The sequence below is a fragment of the Camelus dromedarius genome, chromosome 6 (assembly GCF_036321535.1).
Source record: "Camelus dromedarius isolate mCamDro1 chromosome 6, mCamDro1.pat, whole genome shotgun sequence".
Taxonomy (NCBI): Eukaryota; Metazoa; Chordata; class Mammalia; order Artiodactyla; family Camelidae; genus Camelus; species Camelus dromedarius.
The window spans coordinates 45,870,380-45,888,613 of record NC_087441.1 but is presented as its reverse complement, the minus strand read 5'-3'; the positions used below and the strand labels follow the sequence as shown (position 1 = coordinate 45,888,613).

General features: G+C 46.9%; 1 protein-coding gene across 6 annotated transcripts in view; it reads right to left on the bottom strand.

Annotated features, from left to right (window-relative positions):
• The window catches only part of SCML4 (Scm polycomb group protein like 4), a 106,418-nt gene that overhangs the window by 13,634 nt on the left and 74,550 nt on the right, over positions 1-18,234 (bottom strand). For 5 of the 6 annotated variants that reach the window (XR_010381277.1, XR_010381276.1, XM_010989612.3 and 2 more), the window contains 2 exons: positions 8,878-9,168; positions 787-932 (listed from right to left, as the gene is read on the bottom strand). Coding sequence is in view for 4 of the 6 variants with exons in the window: in XM_010989612.3 (XP_010987914.1) it covers positions 787-932; positions 8,878-9,168 (437 nt within the window). In the remaining 2 variants the exon portion in view is untranslated. Of the gene's footprint in view, positions 1-786; positions 933-8,877; positions 9,169-15,480; positions 17,869-18,234 lie in introns of those variants that run through there. The other variant, XM_010989614.3, reaches the window with a different exon arrangement.

Here is an 18,234-nt window from a genome sequence, read left to right as displayed (position 1 = left end):
AGAAGAAATCAGAAGAACCAAAGGGCTGGCAGCCTAAGAAGGACTCAGCTTGATGTTGTTGGCTCTAAGGATGCAGACAGGGAGGTAGGAGCCAAGAATGAGGGAGGAGCTAGATGCTGAAAAGGCAAGGAAATGAATTTTCCCCAGAGCCTCCAGAAACATGTCAGACCCATCAACACCTTGGTCTTAGCCCAGTGAGACCCCTGTCAGACTTCTGATCCACTGAACCGTAAGATAGTGAATTTGTGTGGTTTTAAGCTACTATCTTTGTGGTGACTGGTTATAGCAGCAAATCTAAAACTGACATAGTAAGCTTGGCAGGTAAAGTATGAATTCTTACCTTTTAAAAACTTGTATCATCTTTATATATTTTAGAATCTCCTAAATAATTATACAAATACCTGCTAGCTGAAGGCTATCTATGAGCCAGGCACCATGCTAAACATTCGATGTGCATTTTCTCATTTAATTCTCAAAGCAGCTTAGGAAGAGGCACTATTAAGTTTGCTGGCATACTGTAGGGGTGCTATAAATGTTTGTTGAATGCACAGATGGACGGATGGGCAGGAAAACAGACACTCCCGAGAAAGGCTGAAGTGAGGGAAAAGATGGGACAAACATCCCTTAAAAACAAAACTATGTGGTGGTTCTGCTCTGAGAAAAGTGTGCTTCCATCTGGCCTCCCTTGAGTGGTGCCCCCAGGGCATAGTGCAGGCCCCCCCCCACCCCAACAGCTCCCTGACCCTCCCCCACCGTCCTCGCCCACCAGGCCCACCACAGGCGTACGTGCTTCCGGAAGAGCTCCACGTGGGGCCCCAGGGCCTGCGGGTCAGCATCTTTCACGAACCAGACCACGTCCTCCACAGACCAGGTGGACGGGTTCCTGCTCCTTGGCCGCCGGGCATCCTGCCCTTCCGGAGAAGGGCTTGAGGCTGGATGGGGAGCACAGAGAGGGAGGCCGTGAGACAGTGGGCCAAGGGCCTTAGCGCCCCACTTGGCCCTGAGTGACCTCCTGTGACAGAGAAAGGCTCCAAATGCCTGCTCTTGCCAGGATCCTGGAGCACCAAGGCCATTCCTAGAGGCAGCCCCCCGCCCCCACCTGTGTGGACGTTCTCTGCTCTCCCGGGCGCTAGAGCGTTGGGAGATGGCTGTCCTTCAGCAGGCTGAAATGCTGATCCATGTTAGAGTTCTAAAGACCCTCCTGCTCAGTTCCGTCTCAGTGGGCCTGGGTCTCCTGGAACCAGGTACTTGGTGACAGAGAACCCTTGCTCCGAAGAAGTTCCAAATAGGCCTCTGCGGTGCTGTGAGGCCAAAATGACTTCAGGTCCTTTCTGCCTCCGCTCGTGTCACACTGAGACAATAAAGATGTGGCACAATTTTGGTGCTTGTCCTGGGTCTCTGCCACCAGGCCGTGGAAGCCCTGTCTGTGAGATGTCTGTGCCTTGCTCTGCACGTGCAGAAAGAAGACGTCGCTGTCTCACTCACCGCCCCATGTTCACACTGAGTGCCTCCAGCCCTCCGTCTGTCAGAGCACTCACTCCAGTCTCCCAGCTAGACGGGGGAGCCCTTGACTACAAGAGCCCAGTCCTGCGCCTGGTCTACAGCTGGTCCCTGATCAGTGACTGCAGCATGAGTTGCACTGTTGCATCAATGCACTTCCCACATGGCAGATTAAAAGGTGCAGAACTAGTGAAGGAGGAAGGGTAGTGGATCAGAGGCCTGGCAATATTTAGGGGGTGACTTTTCCTCTGTATGTCCCAAACTAACTCATCCTTTGTCCAGAATCAGCTTCTCTTCCTATCTCTCATGTTTCTAAAACCTCTACCTCCTGCCCCTTATTTGCTCCCTGCATTTGAGTATTCTGAAGCTCTTGGAATAATGCCTCTCACACTGGCCTCTTGCCTTCCATCCCTGCTTTCCCAACCCAGGATCCTCTTACTCAACCCCCTGCAAAGGTTTTCTAATAGGTATCCTCACCCCGGGCTCCCTTCCTGCTAGAGCAAAACTGCCACTGTCTCATGCTCTCCCTAGTTCCAGCTCCACCTGTGCCCCTTGTGAATACCCCTCGCCTGTGCACTGAGTCCACACTCTAGTGCAAGGTCAAGGGCTCCCTTTGGTCTCAATAACATCTTTCCTGCCTAGATGGAGGGAAGAGCAATCCTGGCACTGCCTGTGACTAACTATAAAATGGCAATGCTCTCCACCTGGAAGGGCAAGTGTGAGTCTGGAAATAACGTCAGGGCTGGGCCTGTGGCTGGCCTGCATGAGATGGTCCTCAGAGGGAAGGAGGTGCCCTGCCTGCCTACCCGCCCCCCTGCACAGCCTGTCTGGGTACACTGGTTGTGACCGTATGTTCCCCCAGCACCCAGCTTAGCTGGTGCTTTTGCTTCTCTCTGGAAGGTGTTTACCCTCCCTCCTTTTCAAAGAAATTCTCTAAGCCATCGAAGCCCTGGTAGACCCCTTCACGTGCAGCATCTCTGTGTCCTGCCATCTGGATGCCGCCTTGCTCTACCTTTAACCCCCAAATCTTTGCTTGCTCTTCTCTTAAGATGCTCTCTACATTCTGCCTTATGTTACAAGTGTGCATGTGCTTGTCTGTAACCTCCAGTTAGTTTTAATTTCTGGAGAATGATCTTTTTCATCTTTCCCCTATTCATTCCACAAATAACAACAGGGCATCTCTTCTGTACCAGGTCCTGGGCAACGTGTTTGGTGAAAAATGGGATCCTCTCATTACAAGGTTTATAATCATTGACTCCTCCACAGTTCCAAGCAAAATATTTGTACATATAAGTTTAATGAACATAAAACGAAAGAAACAGTACAAGTAACTCTTACAAAAAGCTTTGTGTAAGTAATCCTTAATCCTATTTTCATCTGAGCAATGAAGCAGCTTCCCTACAGAATAATTCTAAGTTAGAAGCTGAGAAGCGTTCACTTCCATTTCCCTCCTTTAATCTCAGAGTGCAGTGGTTTTTTGCTGTCTCTTTTTTCCCTCTTCTTTTCAACATGTTTGAGAAGTGCATGGGTCTCCATTAGTGCTGAGAAAAGTACAGCATCACGTTTCTGAGTCTGTCCTAAACACATAATGTTTGATTGAGAATTGGGATTTCTTTGAGATTGTCCCTGCCTTTTCCTTGCTGGACCTGCAAGGGTCCCCTAAGTGGCACGGGGTGGGGTGGGGCACCTTGCCAGGAAACTGTTCACGCACCCCGGGGCCATCTGAATGCGGATGCATGCTTATTAGACATGATTTCACTGCATTTAAAGACATCTGCACTCAACACAGGGAGGAGGCATCACGGAAATCGCATTTGCCTTTGGATCCCGCCCCATTGGAGCATTGGCAGCAATCAGGGTGATAATAGATGCTCTGATTACAAAGGTGGGACATCTTCAGTGCCAAGAATGATTTTAGAGTGATCAGAGCAGAGGTCAAATCTAATTCCCTGTGTTTGACAGGAAGGAAAAACACCAGACCGACTCGCAGCCTCGTTCATGGAGCCTAAAGTCCTTCGAGTAAGGTCAGGGAAATACCTTCCCATAAGCCACAGCCATGGGGCTGAGGACGAAGACTGGCTTGTCTTTATGGGGGAGGCTCTCCAGGTGATGAATGTGGAGTGAAGTGGCTCCGCTCCAGGTGCCTGGCACAGGCAGTGGGCATTTTCACTTTCCCAGGCTGGGGCAGCAGCAGCGGGGCCTGGCTGGGGGGCCTCTCTGAGGGGCCAGTAAGGTCAGTCATACAAGACAGAGAGCAGCCGGAAGCCTGTTGCACCTCAGGAGCTGCTCAGGATCCAAAGCACATCAACTCACTCTAGAAGGAAGAGAGAGGGAACTTTCCAGCGGCATGGAAGCGGCAGGGCCTTTGCAGTGGTCTGTGCTCACAAAGGTAAGTGCACCAGCCCCTCCAGCTGCTGCAAAGGTGTCAGGAAGACAGATGGGTCCAGCCTGATGCAGCCAGGCCAGGCAGATGAGACTGGTCAGCGGTCAGACATGATGGATGTGAAACAATCTTGCTCCTAAAGGAACAGAGCATGCAAAGCGCTCGCCAACCTCCTCTGTGGGAAGGTGGCATTCTCCAGGGAGGAGACCATCGTGCATGGTCAGATCTGTTCACTGGGCGCTGCCAGAGACATGTGTAAAGTGAAACCCAGCTGTGAACGGATGTATAATGAAAGATGGTGGCGGCTGTTTCTAACACTGAACTCACATTCACCAGGAATAGAATGACTATGAATCAGTGTCTAAAGCAACCCCAGACATCTTCACAGCACAGGTTCCTGAGCTGCTGCCTGTGAGTCGCCCCCTGTCTCACACATACCCACCAGCACATACATAATTTCCTTTTGCTCGTTCATAATTCAGAGAAAACTTTTTAGCTGACAATAGAGTCATGGGGAAGAATGGAAGGAACAATGAGGTGTAAGTCAGAAGTTCCCACCACCCACCCGCTTTGTGAGCGTCTCTGGTGTGAAGTAAGGGAGCTGGGAAGGCTATCTGAGGTCCCTTCACACCACAGGATGTCCCAGGCAATACTATGGAGCTACCTGCTCACACATCTGAAGCCCTGTCAGTGTGTTCATGTGCGAAGCACAGTGAATGCAGAGCCAACAGCCAGGACTGGAGCCCCTTCCTGGCCCTAATCATTCTATTCTCTGTGGGTCTCAGTTTCTTCATCTTATTTCTCAAGAGTATTGTAAGAATCAAGTGAAGATGTGGCTTTGGGCTGGAGCCTGACAAGAAGCATCCTGAAGGGAAGCCCATCAGTCTCCAAAAGGGGTCCCTCGGGGTCCTTCAGTATTGTTGACGACTGTCTCTCTGGAAATGGACGCTGTCAGAGAACAGGACCACGTGTCCTGCTCACAGCTCCATCCTCAGAGCCCCTGGCACACTGTGCTCAGGAAGTATCTGCTGGCCAGGACTGAACAAAATCTCTGAGTCTTGGTTGTCTTGCCTGTCAGACAACTACCATGTTGTGAGGATTAAATGGGACAATGTGAAGCATTAAACAGAAAGACTTACTCAAAAAGTAGTTGCTATTCTTCTTATTACACATCATTCCATAATGGCCAATTGATTTGTCTTCCTAAATCCTGTGGCCATCAGCTCACTTCACTGTTCAGAAATATCTGATTTCCACAGAGGACAGAAAGTCCAATCTGCTTGACATGAATCCAAAATCTCCCAGCGTACTTTCCCTCAGTGTCCCTGCACAAACTCTTTTCTTTCCTCAGAATGAAAAAGCCCTTGCCACACCTTCACTCATTCCACCCCCCATGAAGAGTGCTATCCCAGTTCTTCTTTTTCTGGCTGAGTCATTCTCTATCCATCCGCAACGCCATACCCTATGGAATCAAACTCCAACCCATGGAAAGCCTGAGGGTGGGAATAACAATGCCAGCTGCACTTCAGTTCTGAAGCCTGGACCTACTTGTGGCTGGGAATTCTACAGCATGTCCTGTTAAATGCAAAAGTCAGGAAGCTTTGTTATCCAAAACCCCGTTATCATTCTTGGGGATTATATCTTGGATGAAAGACAAAGGAGAGCTCTCCAATTTTCACCTGAGTAGCAGCAAAAAACAGGAACATGTCCTGTGAACATACCCCCTCAGAGTCCACTGGCAGAGGCAATAAGCCTGATAGATCAAGGCAGCAGGAGGCTAGGGTAAGTATTCACAGGGAAAGAAGCCTGGGAAGTTTGTCATGTCACCGATACCTACTGTCCTGCCTGCAGCCTCAAGCCATTTTCTGGCTTCTGTGGTTTTAAACCATTTTGATTTGCACCATGGGGGAAAATCCACTTCTGGGTCCCTTCCAGGTTTATGACTTGGGTCAAACCTTCTTAAAGAGATATGGTTTCTTAATATCAACTGCTTTCACTTGGGATGCAATTTCAGAGCAAGACTGAGCACTTCTTTGGGCAGAGGGAAAACTTAACAGTTCTCCAGAGAGCCCACAGCTGGCACCTGGACTGGCAGCTGGGTGACAAATAGGTAAGGAAACCAGAGGTTTTCTCTCCTACTCTAATATACTGTCAATCAGTTCAGCATGGTTTATCTCCGTGGTTTCCAAATGTGTTTAGCTGTACAAACTCTGTTCAAGAAACACAAACGTAGAACCTTACTCTGCAAATGTAAAGAGACCCTGGTTAAAGAGGGTGGTGTTGGAGTCCTGTCTGCCCCTATCCCCTCCCTATGCTCCCCTGGAACCTCAGAGGGACCCCTGGACACCCCCTGAAACCAGTGAGCATGGTTTGAAAACCCCTGAGGCAGTTTTGAAAGACACAGGCTTTAGAGCCAGTTGAAGTCAAATCCTGGCTCAACACTGGACTGACCTTCTCTTGATCTTCACTTGCTTTATCTGTAAATTGAATATAATAATACCTTCGACAATAATATATACACCTGCTATAATAATAAGTTATAAAATACAACTTATAACAAGTTGTAAGTAATGTGTGCAAAGTGTCTGGCCCATAGTAGGTGCTCAATAAACAGCTATTTAGGATATGTCTTGAACAAGCAGGCCCCTTTCCTGGGGCTGCAGAGGATTCAAATACAAGTGAGAGACCTCAGGAGGCTGTGAGTCTGGCTCCTACTATGGGACAGGGAAGAGGAAGTACTAGAGATGAGGAGCAAAGAGCCACAGTAGGAAACAGGAGGGAACGAACATTTCTAATCAGGAGTGGCTGAGACTGCCAGTTGCCTGCCCAATTTTTTCCCACTTCTTCCTTTGCAATAGGAGCCCTGATTTCCAGTTAGGATCACGATTGATTCGAATTGAAACCATACTTCCCAGCTTCTCTTGCAGTGAGTGGTCATGTGACCACATTCTGGCCAATGAGATGTAAGCAGATGTGGAAACCACTTTCAGAGATTCCAGCACCACCCTCTGTCCTCTTACTCTCCCCAAATCTTTCCTCTGTCTTGATGCTAAGAATATGTATAGCCAGCTGGCTCTTTCTGGATCTGTGGTTCCACGTACCATCCTGAAGAAGGCACTGATTAAACGGAATCTTCGGAATATCAAAGAGTTAATGCACTTACAAAGGGTGAATAATTTCATTTTTCTTCAGTGTATCACAAAAGCTCAAAAATGAACTTCAGCTGTTACATCCTGCAGCACTCTACTCCAAGGAGCCTGGGTGGTGTGTGATTTTGAACATCCCACAACCCTGTGGGGTCCTGCTGATTATAAACTAGTCTAATTTTCAGCATGTCAGGCAAAAGGTCTCGTGACTATTTCTAAGTTGTAAAAGAGACAATCAATACTCAGGTTACAGTTAGTGGTTTGCTTGGAGTGGAAGGCAGCAGGCGCTGGTGGGCTCTGTTTCTCTGTCCTCACCCAAGATTCTGAGAGGCACAAGTCCTGCGCTAGCAAGGCTCTCCTGGGATGCAACCGGGGCTCCGACAGAGAGGGCTTTCTCAGATCCCCCATGGCTGAGGGAACAGTGCCCTGCCCCTTGGAACTTCCACCCCTCCTTGGCCAGCAGAGGCTCATCTGGTGTGGTGAGGCTCTTTGAGGGGAGCGTGTGGAGGACTTTGGATCATAATAAATAGCTCATTGCTGCGGCTGTCAGGGCTATGGATGGACACCTCCAAGGCTCGGAACAAAAATGCCAAGAAGACAGTCAGCCCACGGAAGGCACCCGAGGGGCAAGATGAAGACTCCCTGACTCCCTGGCCTTGGGCCTCCGTCCTTCAGCACTTCTTCAGTGTGGGGTTGATGCGCTATGATCTACTGAGGGGTGGTTCACATGATCTGTGACCACCAACACTTACTGAGCTCTTATTAAGTCCTAGGTCTTGTACTAAGTACATATTGAACTTATTTAATCCTCCCAACAAAACTATGAGGTAGGTGCTGTCATTATTATTCCAGTTTCACAGACGAGGAACTGAGGTACAGAGAAGTTCAGGCTTGCAAAAGATCACAGGGTCAGGAAGTGGCATATCCAGGATTTCAATCTGGGCCGTCTGGCTCTGCAGTCCATGTGACTATACCCTCGAGCCTCTATTCATTAACAAAATACTGAAGCTTGAAAATGTGTTTTTTTTTTTAAGAACATAAATCAAAATGGATGCCAAGCCATCCTGAGAATGACAGCACTTTCAGACACTGCATCCCAACAAGCTAACTCTAACGGGTGAGGCAGGCGTGGCATCACAACCAGCACGGGGGCAATTTTATCTAACTCTGGTTCTGCCCACGTATCTGTGCCCTGCAAGAGTCACCCACTGTGCAAGAGAAAATGCTTTACCAACCTCTGGTTCTTCTCCTCCTGGCACAGAGCTAGTCTACACCGCTCAGACTCCCTTAGAGTTAAGTGTGGTAAAATGGCCAGCTCTTGCCGACAGAATGTGAGTGGAAGCAGTGGGTCACTTCCAGGCTCTAGGGAAGTGCATGTGCCTTCTCCATTTGCCCTTTGCTTTCTACCCGCCAGAGGCACAGGCGTGGAGGCTGTAGGGAGAGCAGAGTCACAGACAGATCCGGGGTCCCTGAACCAATCAGGACACCCACCTTGGATGCCTGCATAAATAATAAACTTCTGTTGTGTTTGAGCCGCTCTGCATTTTAGATTCCACTAACCCTACACCTAGCCTATTCTGACACACCATCTTCTTTGCTTACGGTCAAAGGTTGAAGTCAGCTGCCTTCAAGAGCAACAAAAATCCATGAAGGGGTTTGTGGAAACTTCTAATTCTCCAGTGTTCCCATGTTCAAACAGCAGCCCCCCTACACACACACACACACACACACACACACACACACACACACACACACACACACACACACACCGTCCCTCCACATTTGGAAGTCCCAGGGCAAGAGCAGAGGAGGTTAGGTCGTGGGGAACCCGGGCAGGCAATATGTTACCACATCTGTTTCCTTCGAGAGAGGTCCCGTTTCTCTTGGGGCTGCAGCCAGGGGGCCTCAGCCCAGGTGTTGAGGGGCCTCCAGAGGACATGAGGCTCATGCGGGGACCACCGGCAGTGGTGGCTGAGCCTCCCCCCAGGTGGCCGTCTCCGGAGTTCTGCCTCTTGCAGTAGAGCGACGAGGAGGCGGGCAGGGAGCCCCTGTGGCTGAAGGCGGAGGCGGAGGGATCCACGCTGTAGCGGTGCATGCCGGCGGGGCCCACCCGGCACTCCTCGGCCGTGACTGTTTTCGCTGAGCAAGAAGGCAGGACAGAGAAGCAGAGATCAGAGAGCAGGCAGTTCAACAGGCCACCCGGCGCTCAGTCTTGGCAAAACTTTACCCAGCAGCACGGGGCCCATCTGTGGGGATGGGCGATGAGGTGGAATGGACCTCACGGCATATTTCCAAATACCTCGCCTCCTGGCAGATGGACACCTGCCTCACCAAGGAAGCATATCGTAGGAGGGACCCAAAGATGTGTCCCTCCATGTTCGGAGGAAAACGGGATTATCTTGGTTATTGGTGCCTTGGACATAAAATTCAAACCAAGCTTTCTTCTCCTCCATGGCTCTGCTGCTCCGGCAGTCTCTGCCAGCTTGTCTGAATCTCCCTGCTCCCTCTTCTCTTGCCCAGCACCACTGCCTCCCTTACCGGGCCCAGGATTCCTCGGAGAGATCAAGCCGGAGTAACAGTGTTCCAGAGTTGGAAGAAACAGCTTTGGCCTGGGTACCGACACACATGTGATGCTGCTTCCTCCCTGCACTTTTAGTCACAATTCACATGAGGGGAGGGACCTTCCACCAAAGATAGCAAACTGGGGGCACAAATGCTGATCCAGTGGCCCCATGGCCACATGTATAGGTCTATGTTCAACTGATTTCCAACAAAGGTGCCAAGATCATGCAAAAGGAAAAGAATGGTTTTTTCCACGACTGGTGCTGGGACAACTGGATATCCACATATAAACAATGAAGTTGAATCCTTGCATCATACCATGTAGAAAAAATGAACTTGAAATGGATCAAAGACCTAAATATCAGAACAAAAGCTTATAAAACCCTTAAAAGGAAACATGGGGGTAAATCTTCATGACCTTGTGTTTAGCAATACATTCTCAGATTTGACACCAAAAGAATGAGCAACAAAAGAAAAAAACAGATCAACTGGGTTTATCAACATTTAAAACTTTTTAATTTTGAAAGATTCTATCAAAAAAGTGAAAAGATAACCCACAGAATGGGAGAAATTCCTTGCAAATCATATACCTGATAAAGAGAACTCCTATCCAGAGTATATTTTTAAAATGCTTACAACTCAACAATAAAAAGACAAATAACCCAATTAGAAAAATGGGTAAAAGACTTGAATAGACATTCTCTTGAAGAAGATATACAAATGGCCAATAAGCACATGAAATCTTGTTCCAAATCATTAGTAATTGGGAAATGCAAATTAAAACCACATTGAGGTACCACTTCACAATCACTAGGATGATTATATTCAAAAAGCCAGATGATACCAAGTGTTGGTGATATTGTAGAGAAACTGGGACCCTTATACGCTGCTGGTGAGAATGTAAAATGATGCAGACTTTTTAGAAAACAGTTTGGCACTTCCTCAAATGGTTAAAAGTAAATTCACCATATGACCCAGTAGTTCTCCTCCTAGAGAAACCCCAAGAGAAATGAAATTTCCACACAAAAATGTATACGTGAATATTTATAGAAGCACTATTCATAATAACCAAAGGTGGAAACAACCCAAATAGATATCAATTGATGAATGGATAAACAAAATGTAGTATATCTATACAATGGAATATTATTCAGGCATAAAAAGGAATGAAGTACTGATCCATGCTACAGTGTGAATGAGCCTTGGAATGCTATGCTAAGAAACCAGGCCACAAAAGACCACATATTAAATGATTTCATTTGTATGGAATGCTAGGGTAGGCAAATCTATAGAGACGAAAAGTAGATTAGTGGTTGCTTAGGACTTAGGGGTTGGGGGAATAGTGGGGGTTCTTAGCTAAAGGATGTGTGGTGTTTGAGGTGTTAAAAACTTTCTACAATTGACTGGGGCAATACTTGCACATATCCATGAATATACTAAAAACCATTGAATCGTACACTTTAAATGGGTGAATTATATGTTATATGAATTATACTTCAATAAAGCTATTTTTAAAAGGTCATTGCAGAGGCCCAATGTTTGGTTGTGAACACATTCTTGAGACTGTTGTACGGTCAGGTCTGACGCCACTTTGGCCACTAGGACACAGGGAATCTGAGCAGCAAAAAGTGTGCACACTCTGCGCCTCATGCTTTGTGGCTAATGCAGTGCTGCACGATGACTTCAAGAAACTGGCAGTCTGCACCTGCACCTGGATGGCCCCTATTGCATCTTCCCTCCGGGTCAGAAGACATCAGCAGGAAGGACCTGGCTATGGAACTGTATACTAGGCTGCTTCCTGAATGGACTGAGGAAGAGGAAGACTGACATTTACCGAGCACCTACTATGGGGCAGTACATTCCAAACCAGTGAGCAGGAAAGCTGCCATTACATTCCCTTTGTTGGAAAGTTTTCATCCTCTGGGATGCTAATCCTTTTGGTGTCCCCAGTGGCAGGTGCTCTGGTATATATGAGGAAGCTACTCACAGTGTCTGGCATGGTGCTTGGCATACAAAGGGCACTCAATAAGTATTTATTAAGTAGACATTTGGGCAGTAAGGCTGCTGTTACACAGAAGATACATTAAAATTCAGATTATAAAGGACTAAATATAAATGCTTCATGTTAGATGCATGATAAACAATGAAAAAAGGCCCTAACTAAAACATTCATTCTATTTATTAAATATTTTAAACCCAAATTAAATATGCCTATGTAATTCTGGTAGTCTAAGGTAGAAATGCAGATAGTTCACCAATCTGCACTATAGCTGGAAAATACAGATGCAGATGGAATATTGTTCTCCTATGACAATGTGGGGAAATGGGGAACAAGGGAGCATGGATTTTATTGGTTTAAAAACTGCTGACAACCATGGGTGAGATCAAAGGTAGTAAAAGCCAGCTTCTGGGCTATGATCCAAACGAATTCATCGGAAAGTAAAATCGACTTGAGAGAGCATCAAGCAATAGTCCTCTACCCAGCAAAGGATGCACCCATGATTCCGAAGGCAGCCAGGTGCACAGCCGTGGAGACCAGACCACCAAGCCCCAGCCGTGATCCTGCACAGCCTGTAGCTCCCAGGAAGCCTAGGAGTGATTAGCACGTTCAGGTGCACACACCAGGGTGCTGTTCAGAATTGATGAGACGCATCTGCTCAAACCTGCTTAAAACAGCCTTTTCCTCACCTTTATAAATAGCAGTGCTGACAATGACATCACACCTGAGTGTAAAAATGACTGATACAATGAGGGCCATCATCATGCAACCATAGGGCTGGAAAGGCCCTTCACAAAGCACCCAGCCCAGCATTTTCCCAGGTGTTAAATGTGTGCCACTGGTGGGACAGGAGTGATTTTTGGTGATACTTTGGTCTATTAGTTTCCAAAGGCTGCAGACACTACCACAAACTTGGTGGCTTAAAACAACAGAAATATATTGTCTCCTAGTTCTGGACACTCAAGTCTGAAATCAAGGTGTCGGCAGGGCCGTGCTCTCTCTGCAGGCTCTAGAGGAAGATGGTTCTTTGCCTCTACCTGCTTCTGGTGGTAGCCAACAATCCGTGGTGCCCCTTGGCTATAGACACACCACTCCAATCTCTGCCGCTGTTGTCACATGGGATTCTCCCTGGGTGTGTCTGTATCCAAATTTCCCTTTTCTTGTAAGAACACCAGTCATTGGATTAGTGTACATAATCCAGTGTGAACTCATTTTAACTTCATTACATCTACAAAGGCCCTATTTCCAAAAAAGGTCCCTTTCACACGTACCCATGGTTAGGACTTGAACATGCATCTTTTTGGAAGACACAGAAACAGGTGAACATTATTTTTTATAGTTATATGTTTTAGTGTACAGCAATAAAATATAATTAGCCCATCAAACTATATTTTAATGATAAGGTATCACTACTTAAGATGACTAAAGGCTAAGACTAAACAAAATGAATCCATTTAAAGGAATTTCCTGAGGAAACACTTCTATAGGTTTTACTTAAATATAGCAAAAACTGTGAAGGTGCCTTGAGCTGACCCCAACTCTTCTTTTCAGGCAGGGTGGTGTCTCGAGAGGAAAAGAAAGTAAATAACTGAGCCTCTCACTGTACACTGGAAATTGACACAACAATGTAAAATGACTATAATTCAATTTTAAAAAATGTTTAAAAAAAATAACTGAGCCTCTTATTTTAAAGTTTCCCCAAAGAGATTTTACAGCTTCCTCACAGTTAGGTCGTTGTGCCACAAACCTCACTGCCTGAAACTTCTTCCTTACATCTAACCCCAATTCCTCTTACTTCAGTTAAAAAGATGACTGCTGGATACATACCCTTTATAATTAAAACCGTTAAGTCATCCAACATGCAGGTTAAGATGAACTATAGGTATGCAGAACTTCTAGCAGCTTAAGAACTTTAATAAAATGTGTCTCGTGAATTGTTTGTTACCTAAAACCACTATTTAAAGTTGGTAAAAAGAAGGATCAAATCTATCCTTGTAGAGAGGTAACTACACTTTTCAAGTGTTCTGTGGCTGACTGGTGAGTGAACACCAGATGGGGCCAGCAGACCTGGGATCGTCCAGCGTGAGTGCCCTGCACGGATCTAAGCCCCGCGCACAGACTCGTGGCAAACCACAGGGCTGACAGATTATGACGTTCCTGGGTCCTTTTCTCCTGGAGTTTTAGAAAATCCCTTCTCATTTGAAATGAGCTCTTTTGTCACCCTGGCACCTCTCGTTGAACAGGTGGCTCCAACCCAGATTCTATTTAAGGCCGTTTCACCGCTGTGGACACCAGCTTGGCAAAGCAGGGTAAACAAGAGGCACTTCATGTGCTTCTCTTCTGTAACTCCCCGCCTCTGTCAAAGACACTGAGGATGCCACTTGTAAATCATTAAGTCTTTCATCCAGAAAAAGGAATAAACTGCTCTCGTCCAATCACAAGAGCATGCTTAAATAAAAAGGCATATTCTAAGAAGCCTGCCACAATTTTCAGGGTTTAATGTCTCGGGAACTTTCAGGAGAGGCTGATGTGCCTTCTTCACCATGGCTGATCTGTTTGTGGACTACAGTTTCCTCCAGCTGCTATGTATAAAACCTGCCTGTGAGGCCAAAGAACACTCTAGAACAGTTCAAACCCACTCAAGCCTCAAAGGATACTTCTTTGCTTCTGAATCTGAACCATGTCTCAGCCTCCCTGTCTGGGGAACAGAGCTCCAGGGTGTGAGTCAGGAGTGTGGACCCCTCCTGCACCCTCAGAGGCCTGGGGGATGCCCCTGCGTCCTCGGCTCCCAGGATGCCCAGGACGGCCCAACCTGCTGCAGTTCTGGAGGGTCAGCTGAGCACCTGGAATGCGGAGAACCTCCAAAGAGAAGCAGGAAGAGGCAGAGGGACAGGAAGGAGAAAGCCAAGAACCAGAGAGAGAAAGAGAAAGTCTCAAAGCAGTGACAGTGGCCTGGGGAAGAAAGAGTGGCCACATGGATGAGACTCCAGACACTGCTGAGTGAGGGTGAGTTCAGGGGCTGCTGGTCCCTTTTTATGTGTAGGGCCCAAGACCCAACTGCCCACAGTTAAGTGAATTTGGAGTATTTAATCTATTTAAATAATTTTAGTGGCACTTTACTTGGATTCTCTAACCAGATGAAACCCTGAGAAGCAGTAACAACACCATCTGCAAGCTTATTCTCAAATAATATCTATGCATGCAATAATAACCCTACATCCCAGAGTCTCAGACACTATTCTTCCCAGCACTAAACAGTTCTCTCTCTCTCTCTCTTCCTCTCTCTCCCTCTCACACACGCAAACACACACACACACACACTCTCACCCTCCACTCCCCACCTTATTTCTCCACATCAGTCATAACTTTGCAAATGATGGAGCCACTGCTCAGAGTGAATCCTTTCTACAATCATCTCTGCTACCTTGCCCCAGGCTGGGAGCCATTGCCTCTCTTGGAACTGACTACCAGCAGGCCTGCCCAGCCCAGCAGGCCACACAACTCTGCCCAGGCCCTCAAGAAGGTCAGACCACTGGACCAGTGTCCAGAGGGCTCCATGTGGGAGCACTTTGGCTCTGCTGCTTAAAGAGACGGTAGCACCACAGATCCTTGGCCTTGAAACCCAGATTAGGAAAGAAAGTAATACTGTGGGTCCGATAATACCACCACTTAAATAACCGTGGAATAACTATCCCCCTATGCTTAACCAGGCACCACCACCTAAGGATCACAGCCAGTAAACTCCAGGATGCAGAGAAAGAAACCTGCAAGGAAAGAAGCAGAAAGAGAAAGAGGGCCAGGAGGGAGAAGGGCCAGGAAACAACAGCGGGTCCTGGTAGAGCTGCCCCTCCCCTGCTCAGAGCCCAGGACGGTGGGGCTCAGCTTCCTACCTTGGGTGGCCGTGTCTCTGCCACCAGGCAGCGTCCCGCACACCCCTCTCCAGTGCCGCTGGTGCTCAGTGCTGTGGGAGGTAGGGAGGACCTCTGAGGGACTTCTTGGTGGCAGAAACCAGTCGATTTCCTCTGTGCCCTCCTGCTGCCTTTCACTGAGGCTCTTGTGGAGGTTTGCAGATTTCCTTTACTCCGGGGCTGGGTCCCGCCCCTTGTTCTCGCTCAGATAAGCTCATCACGTTTTCCCTTACAGCCCTCTGTGGCCTCTTGTCCCAGCCTTCCTGGTTCAAAGGGCACCGGGCCACACCACCTATGAGGCTTAGCCTTTCATTCGCTTCAATTAAATTTTCCATTAACTTGGTCTCTGGCCAGTATAGATTTTTTCTTCAAGCTTGTCTCTAAGTTCAGATCACTCAGCCCTCAGAATCAACCTTATGACTCCCCTCAGGTCCATTTAAGTACATTTATATTTTTTCTCCCCTAATGAGATGGACAGAAACCAACCATAATTTTAATGCCTGACACCTGAAACTTCTTTAGCCCTTTCCAGTGTTTCTCGTTTGCCTGAGACTTTGTTCTTTAAGATTTAAGATTTCCTCTTGTAGAAACTTGCCCAAAGGCAATTTTGCCCAACGTCAGCCGTTTGAAATAATGAATGCCCTTTCAGTCTCCAGAGGAGAGGAGTTTCCATAACCAGCCTCTCTATGGTCTTGCAGCTTTGCCAAGTCTCTACCCCAAGGCTTATGGGAATTCCCAAGAGGTGGAGGAGGGCGAGAGTGGGGGAACGGCCGCAGTCAAGCTCTGTTCCCTCAACAGCCCCTGCACTTTTTGGTCTTTCATAGAACTCTGGGCAAAGTAAAAGTGATGCTTAATCAGGAAAATGTTGAGTCCCTGGAATAGAGAACGCCATACAGGTTTTGGTTCTAAATGGACATCCTGACTCTGAGGAAGGTTCACAGTACTTTCCAGTATCCCTCACATGGGTGAAGCAGGTTGCCACGTTGTGAGAGGCTCCGTGGAGAGGCCTATGTGGCAAGGAATCAAAGGCTCGGGGAAACGGAATCCTGCCAACATCCACATGAATGAGCTAGGAAGTGGATCCTTCCCTAATTGACCTCTGAGACGCTGTGGGCTTGTGAGTGACCCAGAACCAGGGGATCCAGTTAAGCTGCACCTGAGCTCCTGACTCCCAGAAACTGTGAGAAATAAATGTTTAAACCACTAAGTTTTGGGTAATTTGTCACACAGCAATAGATAGCTAATACAGGTAGGAAAAGAGGATTTGTTTCATTCCTCTTGACTTTGCATATTCCAGGTTGGAAGTTGTAATTATTAATTCAGTAGCAGCTAGGATGTATCTGCTATAGAATATCTAATTCTCTCTCAGGAAGTTTATGGGATTTTTTTTTTCAAAATCAAGGAATTTACTACTTATGTCTGAGACCCATAAACTACCCATTAATAAGAGAGAGTTCGTGGAGTTTATCTTAGAAGCCTACTGGTTTCCAAAGTTGCTTCAATTCCTCTTGGCATGATTTGCCATTTTAACCCTAATTCTGATGCATGGTCAGTAGATACTGGTGTGGATAACCTGCAGATATTACCTTAGGACCCACCACAGAGGCTCAAGGTATCAGTTCAAGGGGAACAGCCCGAAGGAGAGAGTCTCCAGTTACAGCTACTGTGTGCACCTTGGAGATTTGGGAATGGCCACATCTCATATCCTCAGTTCTTTGTCTCCATCAGTCCTTGTGCTTTCTGTGTTTGGATGGTCACCATCTCTTTAGATCCCTTAGAGACCTTGCCCATTCCCTGTATCTCCTCTTCCCCCATGGGCAGGAGCCTCTTTGGAAAGGCCTGCCAGAGATACAAAAGGCCTTCTGCAGCTAAGCCCAGTGCCTGCAGCATCATCGGATCAGTTGGAGAGTGGCTCATGGGGGACTGATGGGTGGGGGGGTCACATAAATGACAGTTAACCTCATGGAACAGAGGGGAGGGTTTCCAGTAGGTTTCTTTATTTGAAGAGAGGCATGGGGCAGGGGTGGAGGTGTCTTTTAGAGAATCCCTGAGACCAGCCTTATAGGAAGAAGGAGTCCATATGGCCTCTTTTTTGACAGGGTCTTTTTCTTCTCCACACTCCCTCCTAGAAGGAGCTCTCCCAAACAGTAGAAAGTCTACTAGGGATTTACCATCATCATCATTCTGCTCCTCAAGCCTTGAATGTTGGCATCTTTAATCCACAGAATGATTTTATTTGTGATCTTACACAAGAGGAGCATTACCTTAATTTCTTTTTGTTTCATTTTAATATATATATACTTTCTATTAAAATATTGTCAAATTGGTCAACATGATTCAATATTATACTATTGACCCCATATTTAAAGTTCCTTGGGAGGTTCCAACAAGTTAATTGGAATATTATTCATTCATTCATTTAGTCAATAACTATTGAATACTTGTGCTTCCTCAGTGTCCACAGAACTCAAGGGGGAGGGTATATATATAGCTCAGTGGTAGAGTGTGTGCTTAGCATGCACAAGGTCCTGGGTTCAATTCCCAGTACCTCCATTAAAAAAAGAAAGAAAGAAAAAATAAAAAAAGGGCAAAAAGAAAAAAAGAGTATGCTTCTAAAAAAATAAAGCTAAAAATAAATTTTCAAAAAATATCCACAGGATTCAAAAAAGAACCTAAACCGTACAGTGCAAAGGAGGAATAAATTAGTGAAAATTGTAAAAATCTACTTCAAATTCT